The following is a 16,783-nucleotide window of genomic DNA, read 5'->3' as shown; positions in this document are numbered from 1 at the left end:
TGACATTAAAAAAAATGTAATAACTATACTTAATAAAATGTATAATTATTTTGAATTATAACTTTTAAAAAAAGGTCCTACTTCAGGATTCCTGCATATACCCTGCAAATTTTTTGTTAAGTAAACAATCTAATAACTATCTTAAAAAAGTTATAATTATTTTGAATTATAAGTTTTAAAAAAAGGTCCTATTACAGATATTATACTTCTTAATAATAGCAGATAATGAACAACCGCTGCCTGACTTTGTGTTTTAAAACGCTGCTCTCTAGTGGACACTGTTTGATATCACAGCCAGGTTCAAGTAAAGGTCCACAACAAACACAAAGCGTTCAGTCTCCTGTAGTTATGACAGTGGCCTCAGAGCTTCAGACTCTTATCAGCAGTCTGCAGGCAGTGGGCCAACGCCTGGAAGAGCATCAAGTGATTATCTGGAAACAACTTATTATCTTTATGTTGACACGTGGCAGTTCACATATTTACAAGTATTTACATGACAAGAAAACTATTTAAAACATAGCAATAGGCAGGCAAAGTGATGATTTCTTCAGTCTCAGGTGAATATCATTTTTAGAATGAAACTTAGAATGATTAGTGATTCTACATTTAAGCTGCAATAGCTCATGATATCTGAAATATGGTATGAAATGAAAAAGGTGAAGTTAGAATGAACTTGCTGAACTCCGTTTTCTTAATATAAGAAATATACAGGAGGACGATAACATTAGATGCACATACAGTCCATGTGCATGAGAAGACAACAGTTGTGCATGACATGGATGGATGTGTCATTTTCAATACAACATAAGAGCTGCAGTGAATTCACTGCAGATCACTTTTGTTTTTATTTGATTCTATGTTAAGACATTTTCTGAAACTAAAATAAAAATGTGTCAATGCACTTATTACTCTTGAATCAATGGAATGGATTTTTTTTTTAACGTGCCAATTTTTTTTAACTCAACTTAAACTAATCAACACTTAAGGCATCAAAAATGTGATTAATAATCTCAGCTGTATTGAAAATGTCCCATCCTTCCAAACAAGCGTTCAGAGTGAATTCAGTTTTTTCTTCGTGCACGGCTCCCTTCTTACTGATAAATGAGTCCACGAAGATGAAGAACAAAAGCATCGATTTGGTGATTTGCGGGTCACATGACGTCTCAGTTAAAACAAAGTTAAATTTAGTTAAAAGGTAACGGGAACATATGGACGTTATTTCAACAGCAATTGCCATTACGGGATAAATAAAGTTGTTTTAAATGCCAATATCAATCAATATTAAAATATTTTTACACTCAGAGAAAAACCAGTAACGATACTTTCAGCAACTTGTTTGTTACTGCAAAAACAAAATCAAATTTGTATTTGTACAATTAAAAAATATATATAATTAATTAGTTTTTATAATACTTTTAAAGTGAAGGTGTTAGCATTAAAGCTGCTGTATCTTAGATAAATGTTCAGTACTGCAGCCAAGGCTTTGCCCAGGAACACATAATTGACTTTAATGACCCGTTTCTCAGTAATTGAAACTTCATAAAGGCGTTCCGATACAATTATTTTCTCTTCCTGATACGGATTCAGATACCTGGACCTGCATATTTGGCCGACATAAAGTACAAATCCCCAACAAAAAAAGTTCAAAATTCCCTCTTCTTTAAAATCTATTTTACATTGCTGTGAAAAATATGTCCTTTAAATAACTGGATTAGTTCAATTTTCTTGCCAAAAACGGAATTGAACAAATCACGATAACGATATAATTTAAGTTATAAGTAAATAATATTTTTTAACTAAGGAGAGCTTGAATGCATCACAATGTGATTCATTGCAACCTCCGTTAACGTTAGCTGTTAGCTCCCTTAGGACCATGCTGCACACCAGCTGCTAACGGCTAAATGCTAACTAGCTGTGCAGTAGCTATGGGACAGGGATCAAGTGTTGTTGTTGTTCTTGAGTAGTGTGAATGAGCTGAGAGATAATATTATAACGTGATATTGAATTGGTGCATGGATTCGTTGATACCTGATCAACCAGTTAGGATACAGGTGTCGGAACAACTCCTCTCAAACACCATGTGACTTCTCTATCAGAGAGCTGAAAGTCCTAAATGCAAGTCGGCATCAGCTGCTAGAGACTCCTGAAGAACTTCAGTGAGAGTTCGTAGGTCAGGAACATGGTGGAGCTCATCGGGAAGCCTCGGATGGCGTTGACCGACGCTCCGCGAAAGAAAACCTGCACACAAGAACGTACAATTTAGTTTCAAAGAAATAAGCCACAGAACTGGTTATGGATGAGGAATGACAGCATCTTAACCAATATGAACCCGATATCAAATCCCTATCCAATCAATTAAGGGTTCAGCAAGTTAAGAACAAGTCAAACTTAAAAATCCAGTTGATCTGTAAGCGCATTTCTTTGCTGAAGACATCCTATTTATTGTTTAAAACCTGTGATGCAAAATGTAAATCTCTTTGAAACGAGCTGAAATATCGGAGTGTCGTTTCTTTTCTGCAGAAAATAAATGCACTGCATTGCATGACATATCAATATTTAATCAACTGCATAACGTGTAGTATTTGGAGCTATAGCTTGTGAAACATGTGTAAAAGATAAGAGGACTACAAATGAGTTGTATCACATGCAGCTGTTTTTTGTTGCTCATCATTATGTCATGTTCATCATTTCTTTTTTCTGACCTACTGCTACTTTAACTTATTTGTCCTGTAATAACACGACCCAATTGTCTGATACCACGAGGTCCAGTCCACTCTGATCCAACACCAACGACCTCCTGTTACCGATCACACAAACTATTCGCCAAAAAGTGAGTTATTGGAAGCGTTCTGACGTTGGTCGTCTGGAGAGCTTGTCTACATTCTGTGACCTCTGACATCTGGACGCCACGTGGTTGCAGAAGATGTGTTGTTGACTTTAGGCCAAGGCGGCGGCCATGTTGCAACTGTTCACCTGGTGTGACCTCCAGTGAAGCAACACATCTCCTGATACTGAGAGCTGAATCTCCTGATCCATAAAGACTGTTTGTCTGTGTTTCATCATAAAGCCAACTTCATTTCTATGTTTTTCTGAAGAATGACTCTTTCTAGTCAATGATTATAAAATGCCCTTTGACCAGTCTCTAGTTCTTCATACTGCATGTGTAAACGTGATGCCGTGTCGTAACGTGATCTTAACCTAAAAGAGGACGCTGAGCTCTGATTGGCTGACTCGTGGTCCGGTTCACTTCAGGGAATTGGAGTTCTGAGAACGCTGCTTGAGTTTCATCTGGGTTTCACCTCCCAATGATCAAACCATCTGTTTCATTTACAGCAGCTAGTACAGAAAACCAGGTTTAATGTGTGCTGAGGTCAAATATCTGAGGCAAAAGGCAGTTTATATATCCTGCATACCTTATTAATGGCGATCTGGGGTGGACTTTATGGCCAGTTTAACAATTAGCATAAAAACAGAGAACACAGAATCTTTCCAGGTAAACAAGGTAATTAAGTGTCTGGAACTACTCAGTACTGCAGGTTGTTCCAACATGAGGATGAGGATGCTGTTGAGATCAAGTCATGTTTGGTATATCATATCAGCCCTACAGCAGATACACTTTAAAATGTTCTGTAGTTCAACAGTAAGACAATAAAACTACATTTCTCATGTTTCCTGGTGCTCTAAATCAGTCGTGTCCTGAAGCATCACTTTAATCAGTAGAGGATGAAGAAAAGAATATTCACACTCACAACAAAATGTTGCATCTGCTGTGTGAAATATCACCTTTGTTCCTTTTCCTGGAAGATCAGTGTCTTATTTCCTATAATTCCACCTATTTATACCGTTTGTCTTAAAGATATTTCATCACTTTCATGAGACTCTAATGTGTCAGAATTCCTGACATGAAAAAGAGCTGCTGATATTTTGGAGGAGACAACTAGATGATGAATTAAATATGATGCTGATTTCTGTCAAATGCATCTTTTTTAGAATTCACTGTTGTTTTACTTCTATGACATGTTCAGGCTTTTTGCTGCTGCAACGTTTTTGCACTTGAGAATAAAACCTCCATCTTTAACACATCAGGCTCTGCTGGCAGTAGCTTGCATTGAACCCCAGCTGTCAAAAGCTAACTTTTAAAATGCAAACCCCTCCCTCTTGACAACACCACTGTGTTTGTGTTTGTTGCATTATGTTTCCGCTGTAAACCAGTCCTCCTGTGTTCGGGACACGGAGGTGGCTCTCACCTGTGCTCCCTCTGTCTTGTAGCTCTGGACGATGCAGTGTACGATGCCTTTGTACTTCCTCTGCAGCTGAGCGTCGGCCTGCAGTCGGCTCTTCACCACATCGGCCGGCGTCGCCGTGACCCAGGAGATGGACCCTGATGGAGAGAAAAAAATCAACTATTAGCTACTGCTGTGAAGGTGTTAAGGGAGGCTCAAACACTGGTGGGGTTATGAGTTGGATTCCCAGCAGCAGGTGATGACAGCTGTTAAAATACAGTGTGTAGGATAACGTGGAGACAATGAAACATGGGCTTTGCCAGACTGATATTATTTTGTTTCTATCCCGGTGTGAGCAGGACCAGTGGACAAAACACAAGTCAAAGGTTGGACATTTCAACTGGGAACTTCTAACTTTAAATGAAATGCATCATAAGCCCCTCCTTCAACCAAACGCTAGATGCAGAAATGTTTAAAATAACCGGATGGACAGATATCAAAACAGACATGTTCACACATTTACATCCTTTCAGTCCTAAGCTTTGGTTGGAGTCTGAATTCAAGCTACAATGTCCCATAAACCCACATTTTCTTTGAGCGTTACTGTTTAATAAATGGCATCAATGTTCACAATGTGGGGGTTTAATTAAAATAATTCTTCATCTTATGATGTTAAAAAAAAAGATTCTTGTGAGGTTAAAGAAACTTAATTTGAGTCTTTTCCAAACTGGGAAAATGATTCAAGTTGGATAAGGGAATAAAATATTGGAAGGCCAAACATCCAAACCTCCCTGATTTATGACAAGCAGCTGACTCCAGCCGTCTCTCCGTCACGTGTTCATAGGTTGCCAGCTTGCATCTGGAAGAAAGTCTGCGTGAAACCTGAGACCAAACAACAGCCCACAGACCTCCACTCTGCTTACCCACACAGATCATATTCACAGGGGCTGAACCATGAGGCTGGCTGTAAGTCCTGCTCTACAAATCAGTGCGGTTGAGAGCTTTTACTTCTAAAAACATAAATCTTAAAAAAGAAAGCGCCCATGAGGATTTTCTGATCTTGTTTTCACATGTTGGTTGAAGACGAATCCTTCATGAGTTCAGCCTGAAATGACCTGAAATTAGGTCACCGTTTATAAACCTACAAAGCACCAAATAAAAGTTAAGATAAGGTCACATCATAATCACAACTGTGACCAAGATTGAACAAGCCTTCAGTCCCAGCAGTGCGTACTGACTGGCCACCAAATTCATCGCCATTTTCATGAGTAGTTGTCGGTTCATCACGTATTTTGGTCATGCTTCCATTATTCCATTTATATTTATTTTTATTAAAATGTTGGTTGGACAAAACAAGCACTTAAAAACGTCACGTTGAGCTTCAATTGTGAATTTTTTTGTCTTTTCAGTAATTTTATTTTTGGACATTTTTGGACATGGCACATTTCAATAATTGAAAATACTTAAAAGATTTATAGATCGTTTACTGAGGAGCAGTTAGAGATTATGCCAAGAAGGATTTATTTCACTGTTGGCTTCAGTTGCTGTATGGTCTGGTGGAATCTGCTGCTGTGCTGCTTTCACTTTGTGACAGGCCGACATAGATTAGTTTACTGTACTTGTCTTACTGTTGCGGAGGACAGATGGAAAGATAGAAAGATAGATAGATTTAGAGAGAGAGAGAGAGCAAACGTTCCCTATGATGGCCTCTCCATCTGCAAAATACAACCTACTTGACAAATGCTCCATCCAAGTACGCTCCAAACCTACTCTGTTTTCATACCAAATTACTTTTGAAGGATTTATTTACTTTGCATGGAAGCTCAAGTCTGAACCACTGACTAATTCACCTGCAAATCCTCTTTTTGCATAGAAAAGCACATAAACTCCCCCCAATACATCAACTAATCAACACTGACTACCATAAAGCTCTGAGGAAGATGCCAAACATGCTGCTTTTCCAGATGCTTTGAAAGCCAAATCTCCTGTTTTTATTGGGACATACATTTGGCTAAAAACGAAACTGGCTTCATCTCCAAGCCAAAAGCAGAGAAGCAGCACTTTTTAGAGCCTTTATCAATCAATCAGTTTCTGCCCACTGCCTTATCTTCCTTATCGTCCTGCCCCATGACCTGTCATTCACTGAGTTGTTTCCTCTTGTGTTTGACTACCAAGTCTGTGGATACTAGCTAAACACTTCAGAACAACCGAGCCATACTAATTAGTCAGCAAATATCCTAAAATAGTAGTGCTGCAACGGATCGTAAAAGTCACGGCTCGGATCGGATCCTGGATCAGAGTCACGGCTCAGATCACAGCTCAGCACAAAAGAAAAAAGAGAGCAAATATAAATAAGAGATCCATGATCACATTTTTTTCTTCGATCATCGATGATCCATATTGGCAGATACAGATCCCTTTGTTGTTAGATAATAGCAGCTGGTCTGTAAGGATCCAGACTACCACCGTCCCAAAAAGTCATTTCAACCACTCTGAAGTCATTAACCATCAACAATGATAAATGTTATCCTTTTACTTTGTTTGTAGTGGGTTTGTTTCTTCATGAAAACACACTATTATAATGATAGGGAAATAAAAGATTGTATTTTTATTGAATAAAACTAATTTTGTCATTCGTAGTTTTAATGTATTATAATCTGCTTAGAGGTATTGTAAACAGAACATAATTCATCTGTAACATCTATTTATGTTGTTGTGAAAAACATCTTCAAACTACTGGATTTATTCAAGTTTCTCACCTTCGCCCAATACTCATTTTCACTGAACAGAGCCTGAACGCATCATAATGTAATGGAACATAACTTTCGTACATTACTAGCTCTCCTGTTGGTTTAAACACAGATTGGTTGTTTACAATGTAACATTATCAGAGATCAGAGACTAGAAAATAATAAATGGTGTCCTGATCACATTTTACTGAATACTGGAGGATAAGGATCATCAGTAAAACTTTATTTCACACTGTGATGGTTAACATTAAACTGTGTAAATAATCCCAGGTTCACATGCGTGCCGAACTGTGACATTTACCTGCCAGACCTCCAGCCAGCCAGATGGAACCAGGGTGAATGCTTGACGTGCTGTCGGGCTTCATCAGGTTGCAGAAGATGGTGTACGGGATGAAGTAGAGCGTGTACCCGGGAACGTCCCTGAGGATCATGGCGCCGGCGCCCCTGTACAGGCCCTGCAGGCCCTCGGTCTGCAGGATGCTGCTGATGCAGTGGATGGGGCCTCGGTAGAGTCTCTGGCTGGGCATGTTGATGGAGCGCAGAGGGATGTTGGAGCCATTGGACACGTTGCCGGCGAGGTTTAAGTTCTCTGTGGAGAAGGAAACGATGGGATTAGCCAGCCAGTAGTCGTTTCCTGCTACTGAAACTGCTCCGATTCGTCTTCTTTGATGCATTTCTGCCTGTACGATTGATGAAAATCAGCAGAAACTGGAAAAGAACTGCTTTGATTTTGAGTTACTAACACATTTTTGCTAATTGTTCTTAACATTTTCTATCATCCAAACTTTTTTAAAAACATGCGTAAAAGATCATTTTAAGCCTGTGTTGATTTCAGCAGACATTGAGTACTTTGGTGTTTCTGTCTCCACACTGCGAAGGGAAAACTGGACGAGTTTGCAAAGAGAATGTCTGAAACGTTACCTTCATGTCTGACTCTTGACCTTCTGTTCATTGGGAGTGGATTTCCTGCCATCATCAGGAGTTCGCAGCAGTTAAAATAACTAACTTTTTTAACTGTAGATATAAAAACAATCGTATAGCTCTTTACATGATCATGTGCTAAGTATCAGGTTTATCAACCCCAGAAACATGAATCACAGCAGAGTAATGCTGAAATGTTGATTTCTGGCACTTTGCACCATAATAAAAAGAGTCTGGATAAACCACAAAGACGAGGCCAAAGCGTGTTTGAGGAAGTCAATGAAACGAGTGATAAGGTGAGGATGGGTGTGAAGGGTGAGAGCTTCACAGACACCATAAACTAATAAAAACATATAAATGTCTCTCATGCCAACTCATCGTGTAATTAACCTTCTCTGACCTCAGTTTTATTGGTTTAGGGTTAAACGGAAAGATGCAGCCCAGACAACCCAACAACGAGAAGGAAAGATATGTGTGTGTGTCACAGTGGACCAATGGACGGATGACAATCACTGCAGCACCGACGGGACCAAAGAGATCATCTACACTCTTCAGTGACACAACACTTCGGTTCCTTTCAGTTCTTACACTTCCGTTACATCTCAACTTGGCTCCTGAACTCCATAATGCATTTTCACTTTGACTGAACACCCTCCTTTCAGCAACCACTTCAATACCTTTCAGAGTCTCCATTTCAACTGCCACTTCAACTTATAGTGGGCTAGCAGTCTCATTTCACCCATCATCACTTTGACTTCTTTTCGTGCCTCTTTAGGAGCAGGTTGCACGCTGGCCAAACACACCAGTTCCTGCAATTCAATCCTTTATTCCATCCTTCTGACACAACAGCTCTGTGGTCCTATTGCAGCTGAACTATGCGAGCATAATAAGCACCTGTGGCTATAGCATGCTAAGCTGCTAACATAAAACATAATAAGATTTATGGGAATCATTGTCACATTCTTAATTAAGTAGCGACTCAATGCATTCATTTACACATTCCATTTAAATCCATTTATTTTCTTATACGTAACTTCGATTGACGAAATGTTTGTTAATGAGCTCGTCTAGTTCACCTGCTGGTCATTGGTCCAAACTGCCAAACAGGAAGTGAGAGCTTCCAATGGGCTTTATAGGAGGGGGATTCAGACTGTACCATGCTGTGTTGATTAGAGTATAGAGGGGGGGTTCATTGATTGTGTTAGGAGAATAATTTGAAATATCTTTCAGTTTTTTTACATAGAAATGTTATTTCTGACTGTTTTTGTGACTGTCACAAATAGTTCACTGATAAAAACTATATTTACATGTCTAGGGATTTCATAAAGAAGGCCAATTTGTTTTTAGATGCTTTAGAATAAGGAGGTCTTAAAAATCTCCATTTGAGTAAATTATTATGCAGTCAAATCAAATTGTTTACAGGATATTCAACCTTTTCTTTATAATGCTTTTAATACTTGACTTGTTTCTTTAAAGGGCTTCTATAAAGGTAATGAAGCAGTCTATGAATATGAGATATGAGTTTACAGATAATGACAATCCCTTCTCGTCGGTGTGGAGGTTGGTTTATGGCTTTTTGTCGTTCCACCTACAGTCTATGGGCATATCTATGAGTTACACTGGTTATCGTTATGATCCCTCACAGTTCTTTTTGTTTGTACGTACTCTGTTGTTTCAGAGAATAATGCAACAAACAGTGCAGTGATTTTAAACTCCATTTTTCAGAGGTGAGCAATAGTTGGAGGACATTGTATCTGACTTGAATCCAAGCTGACCACAGCAGGAAGACACCGCTAACCTTTAACAGCTACATTTAGAGACGACGGGGGATGCTGGTTGATGCTGAAGGGATGTTATTCTGTCTCACAATAGGAATCCACCAACAACTAATACCTGAAGTTTAAATATCAAGAGACCAGAACGTGCTGTTCTCAAAGTAAACAGCGTGATAAGGTATAAATGTTTCCACTTCACTTACTGGAGCAGAAAAACACACAACGAGTGACTGAGCCAGGTTGTTGTAGAGTCGTAATGACATTCTGCTATTTGAGGATCATGAACTGCTTCTCAAAGACTGAAAGTTTGACAGGCACTATGACCATATTTGGACAGTGGTCCAATACGTCTCTGGTGTCGACCTGTCAATCAGTGTGTAGCCCCGCCCCTAAAGCATCCCCTGCTTTATGGTCTGTTTGACTCTAAATGGAGCATCATTTACTAAATGAACATCATGCTGTATTGAAGAAGACTTGAAACTAGAGATTGAGACCATAAACTCATGTTTACAATGTTTACTGAGGGAATAAATCAAGAGAGAAGTAGAGTCATTTTCTCATAGACTTCTATACAACCAGAGGAGTCGCCCCCTGATGGTCATTATGGAGAATGCAAGTTTCATACACTACCGCTTCACTCTTCAGAACTGGAGGTTGTCACCTGGTCTTCAGCAATACATCTGCTAAGTGTGAAGTCGATTGGATGTACAGTTGCCGATAAAATAACTATTAAATATCCTGTAGATCTTTCGTCTCTCTCTTTTTTTGAAAATACATTCCTGAATGTTCTGAAACTAGTGCTGGTGAGCGAGCTGTTCCCAGAATGCTATTCAGCAATGTGATAGGACAACTGACGCAGCTCTGCCAAACGTCATATTTAATTGACTTCGCTTTAAAATGACGTTCCGAGGCGAGGCCGTCTCATTTGTCAAACAGTTGCTGCCTTGACTCCTCTCTCCTCTCCTCTCCAGTGGGCTGGAATAAGATGCAGGGCGAGGAAAGGATCAAGGAAGCACAAAATTGGGAAATAAGAAATACCCCGGGACTCCCTCCAATGAGTCTTACTTTTCTTATTCCCAGCAAGTGGTTTTAATTGTTACAGGCGTTGCCATGTTGCGAAGTTAATCGTTTATGCAACTACGTCAGCCGTTTGCCAGAAAACCAGATAAAAAGAAAAGCAACTCCACCATTCTTATGTTGTTTTCAGCTTTAGAATACATTCTTAAGGAAGGAACAAGTCGTCCTCCTCCAACTGCTCAAAAAGGAAAAACTAAAATCCAGAGCCAAAAAACAGCAACACACTGATTTACCTGCTCGAACCGTCTGCGTCTGCATTTGCAGTCTGATCTTGACCAGGTCCACCGGGGCTCCCAGGCCCACCGACATCAGACCGGTCAGCATGCTGGCCACAGTCAGGTCCACCATGCCGCAGGGGTGCCGCCCGTCGCCATAGCGATACTGGCTTATAAGTCTCTGTGTGTTGCTGAAGAAGCCGAACACCACTGAGTTGTAGATGGTGTTGCTGGCCAGTGGGAAAGACATGCCCTTAAAGAACCCCATGACCTGGGAGAGGGAGAGGGGGGAGGACGGTTACTGGAGGTCATTAGTGATGGGGAGTAAAAAGCAAGTACAACAAGCAAGAATTTAGTTTATTTAAAAGTAGACCGGAGCCAACGCTGCACAGAATGAACAATGCAGGAACGCTGCTGCCAAATGTGTTTTCTTTGTGTAAAGTCTTTCCTCTGCAGAGAGGAGAGGCTGGAGTCTAAGAGACACATGTTGAAACTAAAACACAGCTGTCCACCGCCGGAATCGATCCTGTGACCTCAGAGGAAAACACACTTGTTGTTTCTGACACGATCGCATGGCTGTTGACACATATTTGGAGCCGTATCGTTGCACAATTCCACTGAATCGTTTTCTGTTTTACTGGAAATATGTTGTGCTATAATAATTCAGAATGCACACATGATCAGGCTTCTGGGATCATATATATTTGACTTCCCATAACCGGCTGACCTCACTTAACACAATAAAAGCATTCCTGGGAAGAAACTGGGTCACTGAAGCAACAAAACGACAACTGGAATAGATCAATTACAATGTTTGAGTAACATATAACACGTAATTATTGCGTGCAAACAAACAAAAATAAGTTGCAGAGGAGCTGTTGCTACGAGGGTGCGGGAGAGACCCAAAGATGGAACAACCAGACAACAAAACAACAACAAACAACAAACAAGAAAACTCAAATCACCTTCTGAAAAATAAATGAATAACAATATTTCATTTATACACAATGAACCCTGCTGACCGTTCTTTTCATTGTTTTTTATCATGTTATTAGAAGAACATATGATAATAAGTTTACATGATAATTGATAGTATTATGATTATTGAATTAAAGCTATTTGCACTTTTATGTATCTACTTATTCATTAATTTCCTTTACTATGCTTTCACTTAGCTCAGACCCACACACACACACACACACACACACACACACACACACACACACACACACACACACACACACACACACACACACACACACACACACACACACACACACATCACCCTGTTCTCTCATTCACTCTCTAAATGTCGTTAACTGGTCTTGTTCTTGTCGTCCTCTTGTTGTTCTATTTATTGTCTTTTGTCTTGCAATAAAAAATAGAATTAAAAAAGAATAAGTTACTGTTAGAAAGAAAAGGAGAATTAACAAAACGTGTAATGCATGTGTGAAAAAGGAAACAAATATGAGTAAGATTTTGTTGATCTTGTTTCACCCTCAAGAACGTGTCTCTGAAACTCACAGAGGATCTCTGCACACTTCAGTGTGGTTTTTTTTAGGCTGTAAACTGAATAAAATAAAATAAAATGACTGTATTGTGATGAAACACATCAATTAATATTGACTTTTCTTACCAATATAAAATAAAAGAAAGGTTTTAGGACATTTGAATGTTTACCGTTTCCTTCCTGTAGATGGTGAGGATGCAGTGGAGAGTGTTCCTGTAGCCTGTACCCGCCTGGAGCCGCGTCTGCAGGAGGAAAGCAACACGTTAAAAAAAGAAAATACAATAAGATAGAAAATAAACAGAGACAAAGTCAAATCCCCTTTTCTTAGTTAGCCTCTGCACCATTAGCATTAGCTGCACAGTTAGTATTGCCTTATAGATTATAGTTTGTCTGTTTAAACTTCTGAGATAAATGTCTACTCTTTAACTTGATGATATCAGTTGTTTTAACAAGCTTTAACCAATAAGATAAGAAACACCTTTAGTGATCCACAGCAGGAAAACTCTCACTGTTGCAGCCGTAGAAGGACAGAAATAAATAAAGAAAAGAATAGAAGGTAATACAAATAAATAAAAAGAAACCATACAAGAGCATCTGTAGACAAACGGTGCAACAAGTACAAATAAACACTGACTGTAAGTCGCTTTGGATAAAAGCGTCTGCTAAATGACTGTAATGTCATGTAAACAACAACAACTGCTGATTTTATATTCTCTTTTACACAATTATAATCAGTTTAGCATTTCAACAAAGGGTTGAGGAGTGATGTGGTGAATTGTTTTATACCTTCACCGTGTCCAGCGGATGGCCCACGACCACGCTGGAGCCTCCTGCAGCCAGAGCCCGATGAAAAAACAGACAAAGGATGAAAGAAAATGAGTAAACTAAATACCAGAGGAACAAAACAAAGATAAATGCTGCCATAAAATGTTTTTGCTGTAAAGTCAAACTCAAACTACAAATGTTGAATGAGGAAACTTTTCTAATTCATTTGATTTATTTCTGTTATAAACAAATAAATGTAACGGGCTTTTGGTTTGTTTACTTCACTGTAATGGGTAGAAATGGTTGAACTGGGCCGCCATCATGGGGCCTCTGGGCCAAAAATAATCCATTGTGCCCTTATTAACCCCCCGCTGTAACTGCTCTGTGTGTGCATTGTGTATAAACAACGAGCACACAAAGTACAGAGTAACTGGGTTTGTTGTGTGTCGACTGGTTTTCATAACTGAATTTCATAACTTTCCAATCAAGCAAACTATTTAATGAAGAACAAAACTGAAGAAAAGTGAGCTTCACCTCACAACTCCTCAGCCTGCAGAGCAAAACTGTAGTTAATCCTCGTAGACATGTTTTAGGGAAAGGAAAAGCATATTTCATAAGCGAAAATACAACTTTGCTTTGTTTGAAGTGTCCAACTTTGGTTACTTTAATTTAACTCTTTTACTTGTTTAAGACATTTCAAATAGTGTCTGTAAATTAAGTCTCTTTAGGTTTCTAAAAACTTCTTAATCTCCTGTAATGCCACAACAAAATCTGTAAAGCTAACCTATGATATTCTCTCACAAGGACATATAATGGTTCTAAAAATGGATCTTATCACTTGAAATCTTTCTGCATTCATTTCTATATTCCTGTTTTGCAGCAGTCGACAGTAAAGGCTTCCATTGGCAACCCACGAACGCAGACTGGCCAATCACAGCGCAGTATTGTTTCTTTTTAGTTTTGTTTTACATGGATATGTAAATTAGACTTTTACATTTTATTTTCACAGTTTGTCCTCTTAACTCTCTTTTCTTTCATTTAACTTTAAAAGAAACAGATTTGGTTACGAGTTATGAGGTATGACGACACTGAGATGCATCCCCCCAGACTGAGGGGTTAAAGGTCAGGGAGCGATTGACCCTCAGTCAAACTAGAATCCGGGGGTCCTTATCAGGGTTCAACGGCAGAATACAAGCTGCTTTAACTTCACTACAACAACTTGGACTCACTGAAAGGAAAATAATGCATTTAAATGGCTCGTCTGACCGTTGCTTTCACATTTCTCTTGGCATCTTTTTAGTTTTGGTTTACATGGATGTCAAATTGAACTTTTGACATTTTTGACATTTTCCCTTTGTCACTTTGTACACACAACCCTTGAAAACAGATGTATTTGACTGTTTCCTTCTACTCTTATCTTATAAATGTTTGTTAAAAAGAAAATATACATGTGAAACATCTGCAGCTGTCTTGTATCATCTTGTATGATTAAAGCAGGACACCAACACTGGTCTCAGAATCAGAGGCCTACTTCACTACTGATGCATACACAGCGCCCCTAGCGGCCGGGCCCAGTCACTGCACGTATTCCACTTAGAGAAAAGGCGTTTAGTTTTTTTCAGTAGAATTGTAACTTCTACATAATCAGTCCTGCAGACACAGAGCCTGAACGCATCTGTGGACGAGATAACAGGCTTTATCTCAGTCCAGAGGTAAAACACTGGGAGGTGAGGTTTATCTGTGTGGGAGGAGGGGGGGGGTCTGTGTTGTTTACACTGGTGAGAGTGCTTTTCCTGCAGGCTTATACAACAAACAAATAAAACAAACAAACAAACTTTTTCCTCCATGCAAAGATTATTTAATGCAAATAAGCATGCATTAAATGAGAAATGCATGGACCAAACCCCCCATCCCCTCACCCTGACCCCCACTGACCCCCACACTGACCCCCACACTGACCCAGCAGGCAATAATCAATTTGCTGTCACTCACCGCCGATCAGTCCTGCGATGAAGTCATCCACCCGAAAGCTCTGCATCTTCAGCTCAGAGCTTCAAGCTTCTCTCATCAGTCACAGAATCACAACTTTAATATGTTTCTTTATTCTGCAGAGATGAAGAGATTCAATTGAAAAGTTTCAACTTTTATTTGACAATGCAGAGCGCAGATCCGTTTGTGAGAAAAGAAACCAGAGATGTTGTGTGAGTGTGAGCTTTAACAAGAGAGAGACACTGCAGGTTGTTCACCAGCAGCCAATCAGAGCAGAGCTCTGCTGGGACAGCTGTCTGGACCAATCAGGAGCGAGCTCACTGGAGCCCTGCAGCCTATAGAGACTCCATCATGGAAATGAGCCATGAGGTGGAGAGCTGAGCACAAATACACAAGTACACAAGTACACAAATACACAAGTACAAGTACAAGTACAAGTTCAAGTACCTGTTTTTCTTCATAAAGTAACCATATAACCAAACACTGTCTGAAAGCAGAGACAACCGGAAGGACACAATTAACCACATCTATGAAAGGGAGATTAATAAATAACATTTAATTGGTATAATAAATAAATAATACATCTGCATGCTATAAAAAGAAGACAACATTTTACATATCAAACAAACATCATACTTACATATATACGTATGATGTTATATATATATATATATATATATATATATATACATATATATACATATATATATATCATAGAGAGAGAGAGAAGGAAAGAGATATTATATAGAAATATTTAAATCTTGTTTTATTTTTATATTTGTATGATGTTTGTTTTCTGTTTCTTCTTCCATCTAGCATGAATCATTACTTAAACACACACAGATGTGTATGAAATATAGTTTATTATGTTGTTGTTGTTTTCTGTTTCCTCTTCCACCAAGAACATACATAAATATATATATATATATATATATATACAAATATAAAAGTAAGTATATACTTTTTCTTTCCTTGCTTGGAAGTAACTACTGTAAAGGGTCACATTTCAACAAATAAAGAATATTATAGAAAAGTAATACAAAGACTCAGACAGACTGGGTTTTTATTATACACTATAATATTCTCATAATGGAACCTAAAGTATGTGTATGGAAGTCAGTACTATGATGTCAATGTATTATTTCTACAACATATTTTTTGTTCATCATATTTAAAACAAATTTCAAGCTCACAACTCTGAAATAGACTTTGACATTATAATAATCAGTATCATTTTAGTTTTTTTTCCTTTGTAAAAACCAACATAAGAAAGTGTCATGAAAGTAGAATGTGTTTAAAAAGGTTGTTAGATGATAGGTAAGAAACATCATCATGTTATGGCATATCGGACACAACCATTCACATACACTGCAACAGGAAATGAATGGGACATATTTTGAATGTTTACAACTATTAAATGGTTTCTAGCTAAACAACAATAGGTAAAACAACCACAGCAAGCAGATCAACGTCCGTTCTCCACCTGCTCTATTTCTACGGCCTTGGAGATTTTTCTTGGCCTCAGAAAACAGCAATTAACCAAACAATCCCCCTTAAA

General features: G+C 38.7%; 1 protein-coding gene across 1 annotated transcript; it reads right to left on the bottom strand.

Annotated features, from left to right (window-relative positions):
* Positions 1-251: 251 nt before the first annotated feature.
* slc25a48 (solute carrier family 25 member 48) lies at positions 252-15,418 on the bottom strand. The gene is made up of 7 exons (XM_054597634.1): positions 15,229-15,418; positions 13,258-13,301; positions 12,642-12,713; positions 10,980-11,232; positions 7,275-7,562; positions 4,248-4,381; positions 252-2,238 (listed from the first exon to the last, which is right to left on the bottom strand). Exons 1-7 carry the CDS (start codon positions 15,272-15,274, stop codon positions 2,134-2,136), a joined length of 942 nt encoding a protein of 313 aa, XP_054453609.1. The 5' UTR covers positions 15,275-15,418; the 3' UTR covers positions 252-2,133.
* Between the last annotated feature and the right edge of the window lie 1,365 nt (positions 15,419-16,783).

Source organism: Anoplopoma fimbria, chromosome 4, assembly GCF_027596085.1.
Source record: "Anoplopoma fimbria isolate UVic2021 breed Golden Eagle Sablefish chromosome 4, Afim_UVic_2022, whole genome shotgun sequence".
Taxonomy (NCBI): domain Eukaryota; kingdom Metazoa; phylum Chordata; class Actinopteri; order Perciformes; family Anoplopomatidae; genus Anoplopoma; species Anoplopoma fimbria.
The sequence above is the reverse complement of the archived record's forward strand: the minus strand, read 5'-3'. Positions and strand labels throughout refer to the sequence as shown.